Below are 25,049 nucleotides of genomic sequence, written 5' to 3' on the forward strand. Positions count from 1 at the left end.
TGTCTTTAATAATATTTAAGGCTAACTAATCACTTGGAGGTTATAACTAGACATTTATTTAAATGTTTCAACACATTAGCATCATACTCAGAATATAATTAATCTAGCATCTCTATGATAAACCCAAGTATTTCATTTAACAGAAGCTTACTCAGAATATAATTAATCTAGCATCTCTATGATAAACCCAAGTATTTCATTTAACAGAAGCTATATGAAATACAACTAGCTGTTGTAATGAAACTACTAAGAACTTGAGTCTTCCTTTTGACATCTTTTCTTTTCTTTAAAAGCTCAAGAGGTAAGAGAGAACTAAAAGTTGACATTACCTGTGTTGCTCATGTAGCGTTTCTACTTTGGTAAGAAAATCTTTGTTCTGCTCCGGTATAAAGTTGTAATTTGAAAGATATCCTGAACAATGCACTGAAGCATTATAGTCTCCAAGTTGTGCTGTTAAGAAACAAGAAACACATATATACAGTTTTCATAGTTAATTGGATTTTTGTTTAGAAGAAATTCCTTCTCATTAAAACACGTACACATATGGGAAAACGCAGAAATTACCAATTATTTACCAACAGACAAGAAGTGTTGAACGTTGGGAACTGTATGACCTCAGCGAGGTAAGATTTTTTTAAAAATGCACTTGCCATAACTATAATCTCAGGCACGGAATGACTCAGTACTTTATTTAGTTACTTATGTAGCCTCACTTTTGCATCACAACCTGTAACAGCACCAGACAGATGTCACGTGCTGTGCTGACACAGACGTGCAGCACTGTAACATCAGAGAACACCCAATTGCTTTTAAGAGATGGCAAATGAAATCAATTTGACACATTTACTTGTGTAGAACATATTAGAAGTCTTCAACAAGATCTGTCACTTAAAATCATTCACTCTTCACAAATTCAGGTGGAAATCACTCCACTACCAACTATGACACTGTCCTAGAAATTCAGCTGTGAATTACTTAACAGAAAATGTGAAATAATTGCTGATTGACACATAACATTACAAAGCTGCTACAAAACGTAAATAACTATAACCTGTGCTAACCTTCTTTTTCATAAGGAGTATGGAATAGTGATTATAAAGCCTTGAGGTTTCCCAGAAGTTATTAGTATGATTTGCAAATTAACACAAAAGGAAGTAACTGATAGGCTGCAAACAATTCAGCATCAAAACCTCCTCAACTAAATCAAAGTTCAAGAGCACACTTTTAGGATATACTATCAATATCAACACTATTTTTCAGAAAATTAAAAAAAAAAAAAGATATATTTAAGTGATTCAAGTTGAGGGGTATGAGAGGCACATCAGAAATAACTTATACCTAGTAATTATGTATGATCTGTAATGCAAGGGATAACTAATATTTGCCACATATATATATATATTCAAACTGTATGATTTATATGGTCCAGAAAATGGAACTACAATGATAAAATACAATTCCCAGGGAAATGCAGTCAAAAGCTAATATAGTTGGCACACCTAATTGTCGGCATCAAGAGAAATATTTAAATAAAAAAGGCAACAATAAAGAGAAACTAATTTACTTTAAATACAGGAAGCCTTGCATACTTCTTTCTTTTTAAAGGTAGCCTAAACTTTAAATTAATTAGCAAATGGCAGGTGAAGAACTAAATATATTCCATGAAAACCAAAACATATATTTGAACATTACTGTAAAATTTATCTGAAGAAGAAGAACAAAAAAAAAAAAAAAAAAAAAAAAAAAAACTAATAAAAACAAACCAAAACAAAAAAACACCTAATCAACCAAGACAGATGATGCAGAAGTATCATAAGAAACTGAAGTGATTTTTAGGAATATCCATATATTGACAAAAGTCTAAGCCTGACAATGCTAAGTCTAAGGCAACAGCAATAAAAGTGAAAATTTGAAACTTTTAGAAATAAGTAGTATGCTAATAAAGTGTAAAATAAAACCCACAATTTCACAATTACAGTTGTTGATTGAGGATCCTGTCCTTTACTAATTATTAACACAACCCATTTTTTCTATGAAACAATCTACATCTTTAAGGTTTGCTGCAGCCAGTTTGAATGCCAATGGGAAAAGACCAGATTGCTAGGAATAAGATAACATTGTTTTCTATTTAAATTCTCTTTGCAATAGGAAAAGATATTTTTACTGTAATTTTACCTTCCCTAAAAGGGACAACTGTTATTCCTTCACGCATTATGAGGTAGTCTTCTTTCTAATCTCCTAAATAGGCTACACTGGGTTTTTTCCCCTCTTGCTACTAGCTACCTGAGGCCATGCCAACAAGGGGAGAAATTTAGCTTCTCCAACTCCCTAGCCAGCTGTTACAGTAGAAGAGAAACATCTTGCGAGACTAATGATCTTGTGTAAGATTTAATTATCCAAGTAGGAAAAAAAGTGAGGACATATCAAGACGTCAGCAAGAATAATAATCCATGGTGCTTCTATCTCTTTACTGGATTTCTCCAGAAAAGGGAAGAAGGGCAGGAAATATTAAAGACCTATTTCTCATCTGAGTTTCTCCTGACATATTTTCCGCTCTGATAGTGAGTCAGCAGATACTAACTCGATGAAGATAAAGTTACAGTATAAAAATAATAATATTTTAACCTTTCTCCATTCTAGACCACTGGTGCTCTTTAATTTGTTGTAACGGGCAAACAGTATAGAGCTAAGTGAGAGAAATTGGTCAAAATAATGAAACACTATGACGAGTCAAAAAACAAACAAACCCCTGATATTTGAATATCAGAATATTGTATTTTAGAGTTCTATATCTAATATGAAAAAGCTTTAGAGAAAGGAATGTAATGGACCATTAATTTAGAAGGCCATATTCAGTAAAAACAAGGTATTTTTTTAATTTCTAAGTAAAAGAAGTCTAATAGCCAAGTAGCCACGTTGACATGAAACACTAGTTCTACAAACTTTCAACAAAATAAGAGCTTATAAGTGCTTGAAACACAAGTCTTGAGATCATATATGTTTACAGAGTATAGGATCTGTCTATGCCTTATTGAAGCCTAAACAAGCCATATATTCTTCATACGTTTTTCAAAAGTATTTTGTTCAGACATCCTTCAAGCTGCAGATGACATTGTTCTCCATTCTACAGACTTTATTTGTAAATAATAAGAAAAAGAATTGCATAAAAAGTAATAGCACCCAAACCTATTTCTGCACATGGGCATTTCCAGTAACTTCAGATACAAGAAGATAAATGTATGAATGGCTCATTGGCTAACCATGATGAGAAATTAGTTATAGAACATATGGGCAAACTTACCCAAAGGAATGCCTACAAAAGCTAGTCTTTAAATCAACTTTCTATAGTCCTGAGAAGTGTATCAGAAAAGAATCAAGCAGGTTCATATTGAATTTGTAACTTTATAGCAATTTTAATATTTTAGGTCAAATGAATAAAGCACAAAAGTGAATTGAGTTGTCTATTTTAAAAAAAGGATAACTACATATAAAGATAAGGTTCACAGGGTAACAGAATAAACAAACCACAGAAAGTGTATTGCATATACATTGTAAAAATTCTCACATATAAAACTGCAGTACAGGATTAAAACATAGTTAGGATCATTTGACTGGCTTCCAAATCAGGACAGCAATAATGACTCGCATTCTTGAGATGAGGGTGAAATGTAGTATTAAAGGCTAATGATTAATTTATCATCATATGAACACTGAGGCACAAAAAGAAAAGATACTTAATCCATACAGTTTAATCACTTTAGAAATTTTAAGTGATTGCTTCTTGGCACAAAAAGAGAACAGAAGAAAGATGAACTTCCTAGCATAAAATGTTTCTCACCAGTAACTAAAAATTATTCAAGTATTAATATGTTTCTGGAATCAGAAAACAATCCGCTACAGCACAATTCAGTTTCAAAGAACCAACATAAAAATGTAGACACTTAAAGACAGACTAAAAAGGTACATTGGAATAAGCAAAATGACACCATGTTGAAAATGGTTTTCAGAGAGAAACTCCTAAAAGGACCAAAAAACCCTCAGAAGTGAATGCTGAGAGAAGGAAAGGTGTTTCAACAAGTGGAACCTGTATCCAGATAAGGATGCGAGCATGAACACTAACCCACTGAGTCCCTATGTAATTGTGATGTCCCTACAGGACAAGTAGAACTAGCTATCATGTGAATTAAAACTAATTTGTTTTGTAAAAGGAAATAATGCTTTATACTCAAGAGCCCTTACAAAATGTTCAGCCTAGGCATGACTGTAAATAGCTGCTTATGACCACTTACAACAGCTGGCCATTTTGTGGTAAGACAGAATGAGAAATTAGGCATTAATAAAAACAAAGAAACATTTGTAGAGGAAAAATAAAGAAAACTATGCATGCACAATGGTAGTCTCCAAGTTATTTACCACTCCAGAATGAAAAATGAGCCAGTCATTGTGATGCCTTTTATTAAAAGAACTAAAAAGTAAAAATCAGCAGCTCAAAACCCAGACACAGTTAAACAACAACACAAAACAATAGCCACAAGGAGAAGGAAGAAACAAATCAGAAACTATAAATTATACTGAGTTGCCATTTCTACATCTCAAATACAACATGTACTTCAGAAACCATACAGACACAATCAAAAAACTATTGAGAAAAGCAAAGTATAATCCAAAGTACAAAGAGTATTCATTTTGAGGAGGTATTGGTATAAAAGCCTTCAAGGAATAGCTACCAATACTCCCAAAACATTGTGAGGCTTTACCAAACTAATGCATCTGATCCTCTGCCATATATGTTGTTTCTCAGCATTCACCACTACTCATTTGAGAATCACAAAGTCATTTAGGTTGGACTAGACCTCTAAGATCATTGAGTCCAACCCTTAACCCAGCACTGACCAGCCCACACTAAACCATATCCCTCTGTGTCACATCTACACATTTTTTAAATACCTCCTGGGATGATGACTCCACCCTTACCTGGACAGCCTCTTCCAAAGCCTGACAAACCTTTTGGTGAAGAAATTTTTCCTAATAGAGAACCTAAACCTTCCCTGGTGCAAATCGAGGCTGTTAACATGAGTGTAATTACATGGACCTTGACCTTGGGAAACTCTACTTTCCCCTTTTTTAGTTATGTTACATAAAAATATTTAATAAATTCATTCAGCTTAAAAATACAGAAGAATTGTAGTATCAAATCTAAGAGGCACTGCAGAAAGTCAGCTCCTTCAGCTACAGCACTGGCCAGTATCCCAATCTGGAGTTCTCCACTCTGAAGACTGTATCTTGTTTTGAAGTGTTACCGTTCAAAAAATTATTTGTGGCTTAATGGAAGACCATCACATAAACAATACTTGAAGCAATGATCTCCTGAAGTGTCTTCTGTATTGCCTAACACAACTGTAAAATATAATTAAGGAAAACCAGCCCAAAAGAGCTGGAAAGTTGCTGTATATAAACAATCAGGACACTCTTAGATGATCTGTTGTACAGAGATGCTAGCAAGCTCAGGTGCAACAATCTAGAATTCAGTGAACCATATGGAAGGAAATAGGAATGTTTTTCAATTAATCTCTCCAAGCTGATTCTTGTATTGGGAGGTTCATCACTATCACACAGATAACACTGGCACTGCTGACGACAGGTATTGTAAGATATGATAAAAGGTACCTCTGGCTGAACAGCACTGCTGCAGGCTTCAGGAGAACAGATATGACATGCACACAGTCCTCAGACTGCCCAACACACCCAGTAAGTAATTTCAAACCCTGGAAATTCAGCTCAAAGTTCTCTCTACTAATCCAGTCAGATTTTGATTTTAAGGCACAAGGGTTAAAGATGCTCTGGAAAGAAGCAAGCAGAAACTTGGCTGATCCATAAGCTAATCTGTCAGTTTATATGAGATGTCCTTATGAGCGCTATTTCACTTCAAGAAACCATGGGTGGAGAGCACACACAGAAAAATCCCCAAATGCTAACCATGAAAAGAGAGAGGTTTCCATAAACTAGGAAGTCTGAGGGGTCAACCTAATTTTTATAAAGTGAGGCAAAATGAAGGCAAGTTAGAAGAGTCAGGCCTCACTGTGGAACTGCTGTTGCTGTTCTCTAAGTCTTACAGCCCACCTCTATCTCTGGGATATCAATCTTCTGGCATTCCCAAAATTCTATCACTCTTATTCCCAGTTCCTGAGAGACTTTCACACTAAGTTCAACTTTCCTTGACTCTTCATCATCACCAGCCTTCCTTTCCTTAGAAGAGGTTAAAGTCCATTGGAAGCCCTAGCAACCAGTCAACTCCTTTCTGAAAGTCCCAAAGACAGATAGCAGTGTGCTAGAGATGATTCCTGGGTCTTAAAGCAGGGCTGAGAGGAGCAGTACCATAGGAGACAAGAGCAACTGATGCTCAGGAAAAAACAAGCTTAGAAGCATTCATAACATCTTTGCTGGTTTTATTCCTGTGCTTCATATTCAAGTTCCAAGTCAGCAATGGATTTATTAACACAAGAGCATATTCTCATGAAACCCATGGGATTTCTTACATACCAGTAGCTGGGCATTCAAACGATGGCCTGGAAAAGGCAATTTCCTATATGAAGTGATAGAAAACGAGTGGTGCTAAATCACCATTTAAAATTTAAAAAAAGGAGTAGTCGTACTGTATAGGTTTCCTTATTTGGTTTTAGAGATGGTACAACATTCCCATTTTACACTAGTAAAAACACACGATTTATCAAGATTTTTAAGTATGAGTGTATCCTTCCAACTTCACAATGATGAAATTATTTGAAATGCATCTTAACAAGTTCTTAAAGAAAAAAATATTTCAAACTCCACAGACTTTTGTCACAAATCACATTCCTGAAAATACACTAACAACTTATTCTTGAAGTGTCTGAACTATGTTCGTAATCAGGTTCAGTCACATGTTCTTCAGACACAGTACTCACACCCAGTTACGTTCCCCTGTAACTTAGCCCCACCAGGCAACGCAGGGTGTGCTGCAGCAGGGCAGAGGGACACGTCAGAGCTTTATTTCAGAACCAAATACCTGAGCACAGGGCACTACAGAGAAGCAGCATCCCAGCAGATATCACCAAAAACTGTCCCCTTGGAAAACTCAGACAAAGCCTCTCTGAAGGCCAACCATACAGCCAGCACATGGAAAAACTTTAGTTAAGAAGAGCAGAAATATCAAACACCAGACTTCATACACTGTGAAAGAGAACTGCTTCAGCTCTCCCATCAGCAACAACTGCTACACCTTTTAAATCAACAACCCACAAGGTTGTCAGACAACAAGGATTTTCCCTTCTGCGTACAAGGGAAGCTACAGAAGGAGAGAGCAGCCTGAAAGCCACCAAGAAGTGGCAGTAAATAGCTCAGGTAGAACTGATTCATGGCAACCTCAGACAATGGATTTCTCATAAGCAGCTACCTCATACCAAGAACTTCAGCTTTCCTTAATAAGCATGATTAGAAATTAAAACATTGATAGAAAACTATTTAAAACAATTTCAATTGACAGGAATCACAGCAAACATGACTCACTAAGGGGATTGAAACCCTTGATTTCAAAAATGCCTTTCCCATGCCATCATTTTCAGGTAAAAGCAAAAAAAAAAAAAAAACTTAAGGAAATATGTCTTTCTATTAAACACTTCATTCCTTATCAGTGCAGAGAATAAATATCAGTATTACACAAACAGCAACAGAAAGCAAATCAGATAGCAAAAAATAGTTACTTTTGGGATTGGGGCTTTTTGTGCTATGGCTTTTTTAATTACAAAAAAAACAGAAACAAAAAAAAAATCCCCACCACCTGGTAAAAGCAGCACTATCAGAAGTTAGAAAAAAACAGAAAAATATGGAGATGGAGAATCCAGAATCCATCATGAAAGACAATGATTAAAATACACTAGTACCCTTTGACAATCTTCACCGTCCTTCTATCATTCTTCTTTAGTACAGGTAACTGCATTTGTAGGTATCCTAGCCTAAGTACTAAAAAGGGAACAGTTGTAAAACTGAAGGGGAAGCAGGAACAACTTTGGGTTTTGGGGTACACTAGATACAGCATGATTAATTTCCCTTTTGATAAAATCTTTGCGTTCTTCAGTTTTGAGCTTTAGCATAACTGGATCACCAATTCATTTAGTAATCCTAACGGTGCAGAGAGTTTGAGCCTTCAAGTGCCCTTACTGGGCCTTGGAAACACCAGAGCAGGATGCATTTCATTTGGCATCAAAACTGGGACTGTGAGAAATTTGGAAAATTTCAGCTCTTCTTACTGAAGCTTGAATCTGATTAGAGTTTCATTTTATAAAAGGATGCAACACATGATATGCTTAAACATAAAAGCAAATGTTTCATAGACTCTTAGGGTTTCAAAAGATACTAAGAGTTTATCACATTCCTCTTTGAAAACCACACTTTAATTATTTTAACTTGATTCTTGTTTCAAACAAAAATTACAAAATTGTTTCTGTGGGTCTTGTTAGCCTTTCCATAAAAGAAATGAGATTCAGCCAAATAATTACACAACTATTCTCACTTATTTTCCCCTGACTATTTTAACAAATATGCAAACTCCACTAAACCCCCAACCTGTTTTGTTTTCTTTATTTGTTTAATGAGAAAGATCTTCCTCCAGCTGTTTTTCACTATCTGTTGAGGATGCTTGTGAGGCATTGTCAGACTCCAATTCAGTTTTCTTACAAAAGATGTTTTTCTAGTATCATCATTTGAATTTTTTTTTGTCAGCTGAAGGCAGATGAGAAGGATGTAAGTTCTTATAGGCAAAGTCACCTTAAATGTGTTGCAAAGAGCCAGTTTTACATAACTAACAAACCAAATTCCATAAAACACACATTGCATAAGAACACTGTAGTTTCTTAATCATGAGTTTACCTTCCTCTTATCTGTTCTCTAGACGACCACTTATTCCCTTGGAATGTGTTCTCGTAGCTCTTGTAATACACAGTAAGTTTCACAGTTTTGTTTCCACTGACAATGCAAACCTGACTTTTTTGTCAGCAGTCAGAAGCACACATAAATAGCAACATTATTCTTGTATCAACTTTTTTTTTTTTAAGAGACCTTCTTTTTCTATTTAGACTGTCTCTGTAGACTGCTTTAATAACCTTCACCTGCATACTGAATACTCTGCACAAATAGATCAGGAAAGAAATCTTTCCTGAGTTTTCAGTGCCAAACAGCCAAGATAGTTGTTGGTCAAATAAGTTTATTAACTAAATAATGGTTGGTTATTACTTACATTGTACTGCATATGATGCCAATACAACAGCAGAACTAATGGGGCATGACAACCTGGAAAGGAGAGGAAATAATTTTATTTAAACATAGGCTGTATATATGTCTTATTGAAACTGTCTCACAGTTAGTTCAGTATGTGAAGACTAATTTATCTTCAAAAGAGTATCTGATTTTTTCTTACTAAGTTTGATTGTTAAAGCACACTACAACCAGATATTAAACAGTCCCTTAAGTGAAAGGAAGGAACTAATCGGAAAAGGACCTGATCAAACTCTTGCTGGATGCTTAGTCAGGAAAGAAAAAGGAAAAAATATCTTTATGGGGCTCTGGACATTACTTTAATAGCTGCATTCTGGTGTATTTAAAACAAACACTAAAATTACCCAAATGCCAAGCACAAAGACAGATCTGAGCTTATGACCAAAACTGACTTTATAAAAGAAAAAGCCAACCCCTGTAGGCAACTGACATTTGGCAGCAAATACTTGGACCATGTTTTCCTTTAGACTTTTTTTTTTAATGTACACAGCCAAATAAGCCATTGGGTATAAGGCCACCATATCAGTAATATAGCCCTGAAATGATGAGAAACAATAGCATGAACTGCCCGTTGCTACTCCTGATTACTGCACTAGGTAGAGGGTCCCCAGGTTCCATGCCTGGCACACCAAGCCTTGCATAAATATCCCTGTGGTTGATGTTGAACCTGTTCACATACAGCTTCTCCTATAGCTCATTCACAACAGACTTCTAAACTGTTCTCAATAGGTGAGCTATTAGAAAGTTTGTAACATTTCCTAGCAATATGATTTTCCTTTAAAGCAATGTTTCACAAAGCATATTTATGGGAAAACTGGGATAATTTTACAGCAGCAATACCCTCAGGTCAAAGGCTTTTTAATTTTATTTTTAAAAGAATTATAGAGAAAGTGAAGATTCTTCTTATTACCTTCCTTCTGCAATATCAATCTTCAACTGCAGAAAGAATAAATGCCTAGAAAGTATTTTTTTAGAAAAAAAAAAAAAGTGCATTTATTTTTAAATGGTATGATTTAAACAGCTACATATATTAGTTTTACTTCATTAGATTTCCCAGCAAGCTATACAAACAGATGAACAAATATTAGTGGCATTTACAAACATGCAATCATACACCCACTTACTCTCTTAACATTTTTAAGGATCTTTGGCAGTCTCTACTGCAACTCCAGGGCCACAGTATTAATGTCACAATTAACACTACAAAAACCAAATCACCACTGAACTGGGCTCTTTTTCTCCCTGGAATAATCATTTTGAATCCAAATTAAAAAAAAAAATTAAAAAGGCAAAACACCCCAAATGTCAGTCAAGGTTGACTGTGAGAGTCTATCTTGGAGCTAGTCAGTGGAGGATGAGACATTTGTCTAGCAGCATATGCTGACAAAGAGCTCTTAAACAATTCTCCAAGAGCAGTTCAGTCTTCCTCTTGTTAGTGTGTTTGACAATGTTAGCTTATAGTGATACTGAAGAGTGGCTATGTGAAGAACTTTAAAGAGCAGATCTTAGAATAATTTCAGTTTTAAACTGCATAACAGCTTAAAACTGCATGATTAACAAATACCAAAACAGGTGGAAAGCTACATTTTCTACAAGAAATATAATTTCACATGTTGTACTATTTATATTCCCAAGTCACTGAAATTAATAAGCAATGAAAGTGCCACAAAAATGCCAGATTAATGGCCAGATTAATGTGTGCCTTCAAATTCTAAACTCCAAATTACAGGCACTGAACAAAACAAGTATTCAATTAAAATCTTGTGACAAATTAATTGAAAATTGCTTACAATTCATGCACCCCACCACCCCAAAAACTCAGATACAGGTTTAAAAATAAAACTTCCCAAGTCTACTGTAAACTGAAGCATAATACATGTTTGCATGTTACAAGTAATGGGCAAACTAGAAAACAAGAACTGTTATCTATTCTTCCCAAAAAAAAATAAACCCCACCCTCCCACACCCTCAGCACTAAGTCTACTACACATGTTCAAAACTGACTCAGTGTTGATACAAAACTTCTTAGATAGATAGACCTAAGGCAAGCAGACTCAAAAAAAAAAAAAAATTCAAGATGCAAGTAAACGTACTTTTAAAACCTACACTGCTCTACTAACTTATACTCCAGCTGTATCTCAGGGCTGTAAGCTGTGTATATCAGAAACTACTCATCATGAGCATTGCATTAAGCTCTCCACTCCAAATGCAATCAATACCAAGAGTTATAGAAAGTTATCTATGTAATAAAGCACAGTTTGCCAAGCTGCAGACATGGGCAAGACAGATTCTTAGTTCATGAAGGCAAACATCAAACAGAAGTTACCTGGTTTGCTCTTGCTGAAGTGTGTTAGGATCAGGTATAAAAAACCTTACACGAAAATGAAGCGTGCAGGGAAAACCTCCTGCAATATTTTAGAAAGCAAATCAATATTTAGTTTAAAACTGAAAGAAAATAATATTTTCATTTCTACATTTCCAGAAAAATTACATTAATAACCACATAGAAACCTCATGTATTTTTTTCATGAAACTAAAAGACACTCTGAGAAGTCTCTCCTGATGCCCCAACACCAACTTTGAGAAGAAAATACTCTCAAATGTAGTAACACTTTCATTTAAACTACTACTTTGCATAAAAGGCATTACTGAGCTTCCTTTGCTTCCTAAGTATTAGAAAAGAAAAAAGCACTAAATATAGTTAAGGTGTCTCAGTTGGGATCATACTCAGTTCTACCTAACATATAAATACATGAAATTACAGCAGTCTAACATGTTACTTTTGTATATGAATTGAAATAAAAGTGTATGATCTGTAGCACAAGGTAGAAATGAGAGTGCTGGAAAACATAACTCAAGTGTCACAGCACAAACTGGGACAGTGCCATTCCTAAGCTGCTCTCCAGCCAGGGTTATGCTGCCTGGCCTGTCCTTACTGGTAGGCATTCTGTGTTACCCAAAGCTGTATAAAATAAGACTTATTAGAACAACAGATGCACCTGGAAGTGTGTGGCATTGGTTTTTTTTTGGTTAGCTGTTTTTAAATAAAAATGCATAAATTTGGGGTTTCTTATTGTATGTGAAACAAGAAATTGTCAGAACCTACCACACAAAGCTGGCTATTCCTCCCTCAATGAAAACCCCTCTTCCTTTGCTTCCCTCTCAGGAGGAATTCACTGGCACCACAATATGACTACTGCTTTCATGGCCACCTAAGCATGTCTAACCCTGCTCAGAAACCAGGTTTAGCTGCTATTATAGCATCAAAGTTAATGACCTACCAGGTCTTATTTCCACTCAGGTAAGAGTAAGGAGAAGTAGAAGGATCTGCTGAAAAGACTGGCAGACACAAGACTTGCTCTTGAAGAAAAATCTACCATCTGGACAATATGCATTTGTTCTAGCCATAAGAACATAGAAAAACAGAACTGCAAAGTTACAATCAAAATAGTAAAAATAAGTCTTACCTTTTAACTGTTTTCTAATAGGTTTGCTTGGTTCAAGCCACCGCTGTGAAATGAAAAACTATTAGATGGATTAAACATATTTACAAATAAATACTGTTTATGTGCATGTGTGTGCATGAATATGTGTGTATACATACATGTGCATATATTTATACACACATATACATGCACACACATTTATTATTTATTATACTTACAGGTGAATCTACTGAAGTCTCATTTTGCTGTAAACCAAAATATTCCTTCTCTGTCACACCCAGCTGGTTATAGGTCATATCCAACAAAATCTGTCCAGTGTCTTGTTTCTGAAAACAAGAAAAGTTTATAAGTGAAATCTGCAACACTTACACATTTTAAGTGTAAAATTAATTGAAACTAATTTGGTTTTGGTTTTTTTCCTAATACAATTCATGAATAAAATAGCTGCTAATTCATCAATTCAAAGTTTTTCATCAATAAAAACTTTATTCTGATAAAGGTTTGGGTTTCTTCCCAAAATACTTCAGGCACATGAAATTTCCTAATATGAACAGATATGTATTCCAGCCCTTGATGTGAGTGCAGCAAATTAATTGTAATCAGGCCACCCCTCCCTTGCCCACAGTGGGAACCATGCCCTTCCCCAGAGTGGCAGTCTGCAGGGATGGCTTGCAGACACATGGGGCTGCTCTGGCCCCTGCTGTCACCACAAAGCAGCACGCTGTGCTTCCACATCAGCTAATAAAAGGCAAAGTGAGATACACTAGGATGGGGAAAAAAAGGAAGGGGATCCTGTGATCCAGCCATGAGATACTTCAGCCTGCACTCTCACCTGCCCCTTAGGGTCCACATGCTCAGCTGCCATTTAGCCACCCCTTTTTCTGCCTAGATGTCCCCAGTGACAGGAATCACAGAACAACTGGTACAACACAGTATCAAACAGGCAGCAGAGGTCAGAAGTCTAAGACCAGTATAATTTCCCCCAAACCAAAAATGAATCTCCATGGCATGGCATTGTGGAAAACAGATTAACCAAGTTCTGCCAAAGAACACCATGAACCAATTCCATTAAAAAAGACCACCAAACACAGAAAGAAAAAAAAAAAAACCAAACCAAAAAAAAACCCACCCAAAAAACTCAACAAGACTGCAATCCTAAATATGCTAATAAGTAATAGAGAGCTTGCTGTATTGGATTTGTGTGGCTAGATTTTGGTACCAGAGAGGCACCAGAGCAGAGATTCCCCTGCAGACCATGGCGAAGCAGCTCTGTCCCTGCAGCCCATGGAGTCCCACAAGAGAGGCAGAAATCCACCTGCAGCCTGTGGAGGATCCCATGCCAGAGCAGGGATGCTTGAAAGGAGCTTGTGAATCAATGAGAAGCCAGTGGTGGAACAGGCTCCTGGCAGGGACCTGGAGACCCATGAAGAGAGAAACCCACACTGGAGCAGGTTTGCTGGTAGAACCTGTGACCCTGAAGGGCTGCACCTCAGGGAAGAGTGATCCATATTGCAGCAATTTGTGAAAAATCGTAGGAAGCCCATTGAAGAAATTTGTGGAGAACTGTCTCCCGTGGGAGGGACCCCACAGTGGAGCAGGGGTGAGCAGCATGAGAAACAACCTGTGGAGAAGAACCTATGTTTCCCCTGTGTAGCAGGAGAAACAACCTGTGGCAAACTGACCAAAATCCCCATTCCCTGTCTTCTTGTGCCACTGCAGGGAGAAGTAGAGCCTGAGAAGGAGGAATGACTGGTGGGAAGGTGTTTTTAAGATTTATTTTACTTCTTATCCTGCTCTGATTTTGTTTGTAGTAAATTCAATAATTATCCTCAAGTTCAGTATGCTTTGCCTGTGATGGCAGAGTTGCACGGCATCTTAGCTCTAGAATTTTATATGCAGAATTGCTGGACCGAGCAAAAATCAGGCCAGTTTGCTTTTTTTTTAATTGAAAAAAAAAATCAAAGAAAACAGTTTCCTAATTACTTTAAGATTTTTCCAAATGTCTCTCTTAAAAGCAGAAATATTCTGCACACATTAAAAACCCCAACCCAAAAAAACTCCAAACCAAAAAACAGAAACCCAGAAGAAAGTTATTTGAACTGCAAAAGACAAGCACTTTACTCTTGAACAAATTTCTTAAAAATTCAGCTCTGGTTTTATTATGTTCTGATTTCTTAAGAAAACTTCTTGATTTTTTTGAAATAATCTCTTGAAACAAAGGACTCAATGTATAAGCCACATTACTGTGGCTGGCCCCAGTCTTGCTCAGTATGTAAGAGTGTTCACTAATAAGCCAATTCAATTCTTTGCTTAAACCTTTTTTTCTAATAGAGCAGCCCAGGAAGTCCTGTTCAGAAGACAGATTTTTTTTTTTTTTTTTTTTAATAGGGTACAACACTCTTGTGATTGAGTGCTTTAAACTGCATCATATTCCATAGTCTTTCCTTATCTCACAGGAGCATTCTTCCTATTTAAAAAGATGGGAAAAGAAAAACAAAATTTCAAGCAAAGGACACCCACTTGCCCCATCTTATTTTGGAGGATGGAATATTATCCAACATTTTCTACTACTGCTGCTAGAGCAGAACTCCTAGCAGTTCATTTGTAACTTGAATGATCAGTGTTCTCATATCAGGCTGTTGGCCTCCTGTGAAAAGCTGTGCCCATTTTTCTGGAGTCACATGTGGAGAAAACAATGTAGGCAACACCCAACTGTTGAGACTACCTTTTCCTCTCCAGCACTCTCCCATTTTATTTAACTTTCAGAGCAAACAGTTGAGATCTCACAAAAAATATAAGTCCACACAGGCCTGTAAAGGCCATGCAGCCACTAAGAGCTGCAGCTTTGTGCCCTCCTTCTACCCTAGCTGCACATTCCCACTCCCCACCTTTCAGACAGGCTGCTGGCATAGTCAAACCACAGCATTGATCAAATCCCACTTTCTTCTGAAATAGCATAGGCCTAAAATCCAGCTTAGAAACTGAACTCTCAGTGACAGGTAAGGGCCGTGCAACCACGCATTCCTTGTCACACAAAGCCATGGCACCATGCACCTGTCAGGCGGCTCTGTCCGGCACCATCAGTGGCATTGCCTCCACCATGCAGACTGAGATTTGTCCATCAGAAATTATCCATGTGTACACAAGAGGGCCCTATGGAAACAGCAGATTGAGTCCTCTGAGATAATGGGCATTTCCTGTGGATCAGTGAACTCATCTTTAGCATTGACCATATTCATTTCCCCAGGGTTGGGTTTTTATAAGCAGAAAGTTAAAACACTTTTTTAAGTGTCATCACAACACCTGCACAACTCAGAAGGCTAATTGCACACCTATGGTGTGCACTTTTGACAGCACCTAAATGAGCTCCTGAAGTTATATTATGACCAAAAGCAGTAATTAGAAGGGATGGGATAGATACTTTGATGAAAGAAGGTGTTCAGGAATACCAGGTTTCATTATAAATGAGGCAGGAACAAGACCACAAAGGGCAGATTCTTCTGCTTATTTTTAGTTTGAATTTCAACACTTCTTATTCCTTTTGGTCTCCTTTCTTCACAATAACATTACCTCAGATTTCCTTTCTGGATTTCCATGCTTCCAGTCTTTCATCCCAATTCAGATGCCTTTACCTTCTCTCTCCTCATCCCCTCACAATTGCATTCCTGCCTCTCCCCCAGCATATATGAATTACTAAGCCTTCTCATTGTTTCCCTGTAAAGACAAGCAAGCTCCCCACGATGACATTCTTGCTCAGCAGAGTTCTCTCTGCAATGCTCCCAAGGGTCTCCCAACAGTAACGCCAGCTGTTCAGCCAGCACTAGTCTCATCCACCTACACATCTGTTTAGTTCTCTTCTGCCTCTCCACATTTCCTAGGAAAAAATAATTTCCAGCATTACTTTTATGTGGTTCCAGTTCTTGCCCTCTGGTACTAAATGCACGGTTTTTTTTCCCATTGACCAGATCAAGCACCCAGTCAAGAAATCTAAGCAAAATAAAAAATGTTATTTTAAGTTGTTCAAGTCTTCTTGATAAAATTCCTAGTTATAAGTTTGTTGTTTTTCAAGGAAATGTTTACTGCCTTAATTTTGGCATTGCCTTAAGAAATGTTTGAATTATTTTTCGGTCTATACACCTAAAAATGACCACGCAACTCATGCTGCACAATCTTCAACTTATTTTGTAAATCAACAGTTTTGAGACCCAGGTGTAACATGAGGCAGGCTAAGCATGTCAAATCAGCACTTCTGAATTTTGACATCTATTCCAATACAATTCATAGCCACAGCATATTCAAATATTACAATGTGTAATATTACAACACATCCTATTTTCACTCCCCTGTGCCATAGGAGAGCAAAAACAACATGAACACAGCTCAGCTATACTGGGCATTAGAATCAAGTTCTCCTTAGCCCTATCAACCATTAGGGCAAGCATTTAAGGCATTCCTAATTAAGCTCCTGTTTTTCTACAGTGTAATTTTAAAATGATGTGTTTTCATCACTAGCCTACATTGCTGTAATGACACAAGCTCTTAAGAATTTCAAAGCTTTTACTGAAAAGAAACATTTCCAAGAAGTTTGTGTGTTTCCACCTGAAAAGAACTTTCCATTTATTTCACCTTCATGATATTTCTAACAATCCTTATTCTGAACTGTTAAAAGCTTTGCATCAACCACCTCATAACCACACACTATTCACCTCCATTTAAATCTGTCTTCAAATCAATTACAATTTATGTTGGATAGGCCAAAAGTTAATATTTGAAGCACTCATAATTAACACCTGTTACATTCTACCCATGCCACAACAAGTTCCTACAATATTTAGGGAATTTAAATTAGTAAAATTTAATTTCTAGTAAGTTAAGCAACTGTGAAGAGAAAAAATCCCTTCATTACTTTTTAATGTCAAATACTGCCTAGAACCTGGAGTGATCCAGACTCACTGCCCTAAGAGCTGCATAAACTTAAGGTGAAATTGTTAGAACCTTGGACTAAAGAGGTAAATCTGCATGTAAAATTCTTCAGGTTGTTAACTTCTGTGGTAAGTGGCACAAAGTGACAATTTCAGAGGACAGTGCCATGTAAAGCATATCTCCCTGTCCTCTGCAGAAGCTTCGCCCCCACTCTCCGATAGTGATAACCTCCCAGTTAAGAACCACCTAAGCTTTTGCAAATTCAGGCTCACTTCAGACACAATGCCCACTGCCCAGCTGTTTGAGGTCATCCTTTCCTAATTTAGCCTGTAACACTCATTCGCAGCCAGACAACCTATGTCCTTTGGTCCTAAAAGATGTGTGAGCCTGAACACAGTGCTACCACTTCCTTTTAATTTCCACAGTAATTTAACACACAGCTAATTTGCTCTTCTGCTATCTCTGTCCTTTTCGCTTCCTGGAATTTATTTACTGACCTGATGCTCTTATTCAACCGTGGAACATTTTGTTAATGTAGAATAAACAGAACAGGCTCTTTCCTAAGGTCCAGTCTTCTGCAGAGCAGCCTGGTTTTACTTTCTATGCCTGCCTGACTGGAACTTCCCTCTTTTGTCTCCAAGTGGCCAGGATCCACATGTGACATTCCCTGGAGGGTTGCCTCAATGCCAAGACTAACACTGTTAATACTTCCTTGACACTGGCTGAAGATTCTTGACTGGTGCGCAAGAATCACCTTTTTCAGAACAGTAATACGTGAGCAGCTCAGTCTGCAAACTGCCACTGTTCTCTATTGTTTGCAACTGAAAATTGAGCTTAAGAAAACATTACCTCATCTCATAAAAGCTATTAGTTTACACTACTGATTTCCCTCACTGCAATTACTCCTTGTTCAAGATAACCTGCTACCTCATATTCCTGTATCTTTTTGTTGTTAATAAGGCCTCAAACTTAGTATTTTTGATTTTTTGAAAAAGTTTCAAGAGCAACACATTAAGGAAATCTGACAGTCAAGAACTCGCTTAAATGTCCTCACATTATTTAGTATCTCCTTTTCACCAAGATCTACAACCACCTCCTCAGCCAGCTCCTGGCCCACCCCATAACATTTCTAGATTCCATACACTTTAGCACAATATTTTCCTATATAAAGGTCATACAAAATATTTATCCAAGGACAGAGTTTTAACCCACTGCATTTCCTCTGCCTCACAGAAATTATTTAAAACAAACATGTATATGAGGTTAGTCATTCCATTCTAACTTTGGAAAAATTTCCCCTCCACTAATTCTTTCCTTCAGCATTTATTATGAAGTCTTGCCCCACAAAGGGCTAAGACTAACAAGCTTGCTGTAGGGCAGATCACTTTCTCACTGTCCTCAGAGACTTCATCAAATTTCATACTGTCTTACTGCTTTCCAGTCTACTGCTTTACTGACCTGACTCAATACAAAACTAAATATTTGTTGCCAGCCTGAAACTTCATACAACAGTTCTTTCAACATGCAGGGACACAGAATAGCATTAAACCATCTTATATTATCAAACAATACCCAGTAGGAAAACTTGGTGACAGACATAGAAAAAATTCTGCCTCATTGCATTTTTCTATGATTGATTTAAAATCATAAAACTCACACCCACAATCAAAAAGAACCTCTAATACTTGTACCTCTGTCCATTATTTTAAATATACCAAGAGTAATTGTGGGTGTTCATTTTACCCATCATATTCCTTCTCAAATACTTGAAGAAGAAACTTAACTGAGGTGGTAGGAAAGGAAAAACATTCCTTACAATTCGAGCTTCAATTCATGCAACCTTTGGAATTTTTACAGCCTCATCATTTTATTTCTAGAAGGAAACACTATTACTAAAAGACAACTAGTCTAAAAGCAAAAATCCCATGTAATAAGACAAAAATATTAACTCAGACAATGCAATTCAGAAGTGATCTGACGCTGTTAGTTTTATACCCTCTCAAAAGTCAGTTTACTTGAGAGATGCTTCCCAAGTGATCATTCCTGGTAAATGAGTCAAAGTAGAGCAAAACCAGAAAATACCTCCATGTTTATATCAAAAGTTACAGACATATTTGCATTATTGCACAATGTAATATGCATAATATAATGAACACCTATTAAACACACTCGTACACAGTATATGAACAAATTCTCTATATATCAGAATGACAGCTGACATTTTCTCCAGGTGAAAAGCCTATGCATTACAGTCTTAGAACACGACAGATGTGACATTAGGGACAGAGGTGAGTTACCCTTACCATAAAAGTGAAACACCCAAAGTCTACTGGGAGGCTTCAAGAATTAAATATAATATAATTAAATATAATTAAAGTCAAGTGCAACATTCAGCACTAAATGCTGAATGAATACTTTGCCTCAAATGTAGTTTTAAAGAACATTTCCAACTCTCAGCTTCCATGCACCGTCTATTCTATGCCTGGACTTTGGACATGTTCCATCCAAGTACTGAAACACGTAACAGTGGAACAAGAAAGGCCATGTCAGCCTTGCATAGTTAACATACTCTGTGGACTGTAAGCAACGTAGTGGAATGTGTCTGTCTGTTCTCCCATGTGAATTTTCTTGATAATGATGACCTAAAATCAGCACATACCACAGGTTATACTGATGAACTCTTTGTGATACCATGAATCGAAATTTCAGATTCACTGAAACTGTAGTATAACACTTTAAATAAAAACATTGAACAAAATAGCCAACCACATCACTACTCTGACAAAGTAACAAGTCCAGGAGAAAAGTCCAGGAGAAAAACAGCACTGCTCTCTTGCAATTAAGTCTTTGTTTACAGCTGGGCAGAATACCAATCTTGTTTGGGATAAATGATTAATAAGAACAACTTTTAAGAAAGGAAATTATGCAGCTATCTTCAGGTTTCTCAATAGATAGAAAGTTCCTCTGGTTAAATCCATATGCAAATCTACTTTCCTTTTTCCTTTATCCAGTTTTACAATACTTGGTTTTTATTCACCCTCCTACAGACAGAATCACTGGGAAAACAAAGTAACATCTGAAGTATCATTCATCAGAATGATAAAGAAGAAAGAAATGTATAGGTATAACTGCAAAAGTGCCATACCATTTGGTACAAAATTTGATAAAATCAGTTCTGTGGGCTCTATAAAGATCTTGCTCCCACAGAATGAAAAGAAAGTTTAATCTCTATTCCCCCTGTTCCATTCTCTGAAAGATTCAGTATTTTGAGATACCATGAATGTTCTACCATAATTTTAAAGAAGTTAGTACTAGTTCAAAATTACAAAATATCTAAGTTGTTCTCAGTGTTGTAAGTTTAGACTATTTAATCAATTTTCTTTCTATTACATTTAAATCCACCTCATATTCTGTAGTCTTGAGCATATGTACATTGTCAACAAGATAACAGAAACGACAACATAGGAATATCCATTTGTTTAAGCTTACAGTAAATCTATCTTAAGTTTCTTCTTACTCATGAGATTTCTTTTCTTTCATGTTATTTTCCTATATAATCCCCTTATGCCTTTGACAGAAAGAAATCCTTTTGCAGTAAGAATTCTGTGTTCAGAGAGCTGCTACATGACAAAGGAATGCTCAGTTGTTTCCATCCCACTGTCATTAGAATGGGAGAACTCTCCAATTCCACTTACACTATTAAATGGACAAAGGCCAAGCTTCAAGTATTCTGCTTTTCCACTTTTACTTTCTACTATTTGTTGAAGAAAAATATAATTACGTCCATGAATATAAAACATACTTATGTATATGTAAATATTAGCCTAATATTAGTTCAAAGTGTAACATCAATCCAAACTTTGAGCCTTCACAGATCAGAACCAGGTACCACTAGACCACAAACAACCCTTAAGAATTCCCAACCTTAATTTTCCACTGATAATATTGAAGTTCTTTTAAAGAGAAAACACTGAACTCTATGCTTTAGAAGAGGTGATCCTGTTCAGGTCTAGTTCTCCAAACTCTGACAGAGGAGAAAAATTCAGCATATTTCAGTAATAACTCTAAAAGCAGAGAAAGTAAAAAACAACTTAGAAAACTTATCTAAAATATCCAAAAAGACATAGCAGGTCTTTTTATCCATGTATCTTGTATCTATGTCTAGTCACTTCAGAAAGTACCTTAATTTTAATAATGTATTACTACATCATTTAATACATTTCTGCTAATTTGTCTTCTGGGTAATTATGCCATGTGATATGCATATTAAATTTCTTTAAAATATGTAACTGTTAATTAACATGTCATCCAGAAATGAATTAAATGTGGAGAAAAACATCTTGATACGAGAAACAGTTTCTCTAAAGCAACACAGAAAGTCTTCACTAGTGGGGAAAATCTGTTCAGAGCAAAACTTACTGCTTTCCAACAAGTACATGCCCTTCAGTTCATGACCAGCTGATTTCCAGACTGACCACAGACCCAAGTTATTCTTTGCTCACAGAGATAAAAATGAATTATGCTGGCAATTAAAATAAACACACAAACACAGAGTCAGGCTGAATTTTTCTGCTAATGTAACCAGAACTTGGATACAAACTTTCTGCAGCTGGTTTCAAATTCTTTTGAAAAATGGACCTTATGACACTACCAGAGTGTGGCAAAGCCTATTCTTAGGCTGATATCAAGGTTAGATAATCAAGAAGGGCAATCCTCAAAGAAAAGTGCAGCCTCCCTCATTACCAGCTCAGTACTCAAAGAACATAAATCTGCGAAACCCTTTTCTTAGTCCATAACACAGCAGGGTAGCTGCACTCCCTGCCTGTTTCATGTAGAGCAGTAATGAGTCCTCCATCACTCCTATGTGGCTCAGTATCACAGCTGCAGTAAAGGAGGCCCTTACAATTCCTGGATGAAGGAGGTAACCAGCAGTGGTACCCCAAGCATATGCTGAAGGTAGGGAGAGAAATCAGTTGGGTTTAGAATTTCAAAACATCATAAAATAGTTTTGGTTGGAAGGAACCTTAAATATCACCTGGTTCCAACTCCCCTACCATAGCCAGGGATGCCTTCCACTACTCCAAGTTGTTCAAAGTCCCATCCAGTCTGGTCTTGAACATTTTCAAGGATGGGACAGCTGCAACTTCTCTGGGCAACCCATTCCAGTGCTTCACCATCCAAACAGCAAAGAATTTCTTCCTAATATCTTATCTACATTTACCCTCTCTCAGTTGGAAGCTAGTCTCCCCTTGTTGTATCACAACAAGCCCTTGTACAAAGTTCCTCTCCAGCTTTCTTTAGGTACCAGAAGGCTGCTTTAAGGTCTACACAGTTCCTTCTCAAAGGCTCCCATTTTGCACTCACTGCCCAAAGGAGGAAATGGGGAGCAAGTTTCATGTATAGTGCTGGACTTCAGGCCAAGCTCTACACCTAAAGCTGTGCAAACATCTGTTTACAAAGAACAAATATACTACTATGCACAGATTTAAAACCATTTTGAATTCCTCATTTTACACAGATCCTTGTGTAGGGCAGGTGGCAATTATGTCAGCTCACTGACAGACAAGACAATGCCTAGGGCATGCTGGAGACAAACAATAGAAACTGTATACTAAATGTTGGCCCTTCTCTTACTTATTATCCTTCTACTCCACTCCCCAATATTACACACATATAAGAACACATAGCATGCAAAATGCATACTAAAATTATACTAATTCTGGATATACTATGGTGAAAATAACCTTTTTAACCAATCAGATAATTTATATTTCAATTAATATCCAACAGACAAAGTTAAAAAACAAAATCAATCTGCAGAGAACTGTAATAAGACATGGGAAAATACAACTTTTGGATGCAGTTTTGAATGTCCTATTAGAAAGCATAGTCTAGTCTAAGATATCTAAACAATACAGCTTCCTCAGCAAAATGCTTCTTCTCAAACAAGGTAAATTGGATAAAATAAGTATAATATAAAGATATACACACAAATCTTACACACAATTCTACTTAAATTTATCCACAGTTTTTCTGCATCGTCAAATAATTCTACTGAAAGCTGATTGAGAAGTTTCCCTTGTTTTCATTTAAAAATGAACTGATATTTTAAATCAGTACTAAGGGTTATAAACCTTGCAGAATAAAATACACTAAAAATACAGAGTACAAACCTCCATTAATCCCCCTTCCCTCCCCACACCCAAATAAAGAGTCTGTATTGAAGTACAAAAGACTGAACAGAACAGTCCTACTGAGCCACAACGTCTTCACTGTTTACATCATCTTTGCATTTCTGAAAATATGTACTGACATCACTACAGGAATTTGTAAGGCCTCCTTCTTTTAGAAGTACTCCTTTTCACTAGTCCTTTGAAGGAGAAACACGTCCCAATTAAGGAGTTCCTTTTAAATATTAATTACTTATTCATAGTTGATAATGATCACCAGATCTGTTTCTTCGTGGTTCCCATATCATATAGAATTCCAGATACAATCTGCATGCCATGATTTTATGACATTGAAGTTGGTTGGCTTGAAAGTAAATTAAAACAGCACTTTTAAAATCCACTTCATAAGCAGTAATTCTGCAATTTGCTATGACAAAGCCACATCTTCAACACCTTTTGGAGATACCATGCCTCAGGGTCCCATATTTCATCTGCAGCTTTCAAACAAATTTCTATGTATTTAAAAAGAAAGTAGTTTTCCAAACTTACGTTGACTTTGAAGCTTTGTACTGAGCCATCCAAAAAGTGGACGTTACAGATTATTTCTGATCGGGTTTTCTCTTTTGGTAGTTCTGATGCTCGTATGTTATTTATCCTCCCACCTAAGGCTCGTAAACGGGAGTTCATAACTATTGCTGAATAACCTACAAAACAAAAATTATGTTTAATGACAGTTCTTATAATTCTCTATGTTTGTTTTTCAGAGTAACTTACAACATTATGAAGACCTCATTACATCCCAAGTTAACAAATGCTTCTTATAGAAAAGAATAAGTTGTAAAATTGGCCTGTTGTAAACCAGAACACAAATGCATAAATATAGAGGGGTTCCCATATTGTAAATGTGAACATTATCAAGAGAATTACAGGTAATCCCTGCAATGTTATACCTGGTTTAGGCATGAGTCACTGCCTTAGTTTAAATCAGTAAAAAACCCCAGACACTTACTATAAAGTAAGAAGGCAATGTCAAGACAAGTTTTTATCATCTGTAACTAGGAAACCCCTTACCCCCTTTTACATTTCCATATTTCTGCATTTACAATACAAGTTCCACTACAATAATTCTGTTTACTCTCAACTGACAAAAGTCTTGAGTTAATGCAAATCTGGTTCTATCAAGTAACCTTTTTTTTCAGGA

The 25,049-nt window shown here is 36.5% G+C and overlaps 1 protein-coding gene across 2 annotated transcripts in view; it reads right to left on the minus strand.

Moving 5' to 3' along the window:
* The window catches only part of PTPN3 (protein tyrosine phosphatase non-receptor type 3), a 90,313-nt gene extending 65,778 nt beyond the window's left edge, over positions 1–24,535 (minus strand). The window contains exons 1-7 of one of the 2 annotated variants that reach the window (XM_053959324.1): positions 24,398–24,535; positions 12,974–13,081; positions 12,777–12,819; positions 11,636–11,714; positions 10,220–10,264; positions 9,272–9,324; positions 330–450 (exon numbers count right to left, since the gene is read on the minus strand). In XM_053959324.1, the coding sequence (XP_053815299.1) occupies positions 330–450; positions 9,272–9,324; positions 10,220–10,264; positions 11,636–11,714; positions 12,777–12,819; positions 12,974–13,081; positions 24,398–24,535 (587 nt within the window). Of the gene's footprint in view, positions 1–329; positions 451–9,271; positions 9,325–10,219; positions 10,265–11,635; positions 11,715–12,776; positions 12,835–12,973; positions 13,082–24,397 lie in introns of both variants that reach the window. The other variant, XM_053959316.1, reaches the window with a different exon arrangement.
* Between the last annotated feature and the right edge of the window lie 514 nt (positions 24,536–25,049).

The sequence above is a fragment of the Vidua chalybeata genome, chromosome 1 (genome assembly GCF_026979565.1).
Source record: "Vidua chalybeata isolate OUT-0048 chromosome 1, bVidCha1 merged haplotype, whole genome shotgun sequence".
Taxonomy (NCBI): domain Eukaryota; kingdom Metazoa; phylum Chordata; class Aves; order Passeriformes; family Viduidae; genus Vidua; species Vidua chalybeata.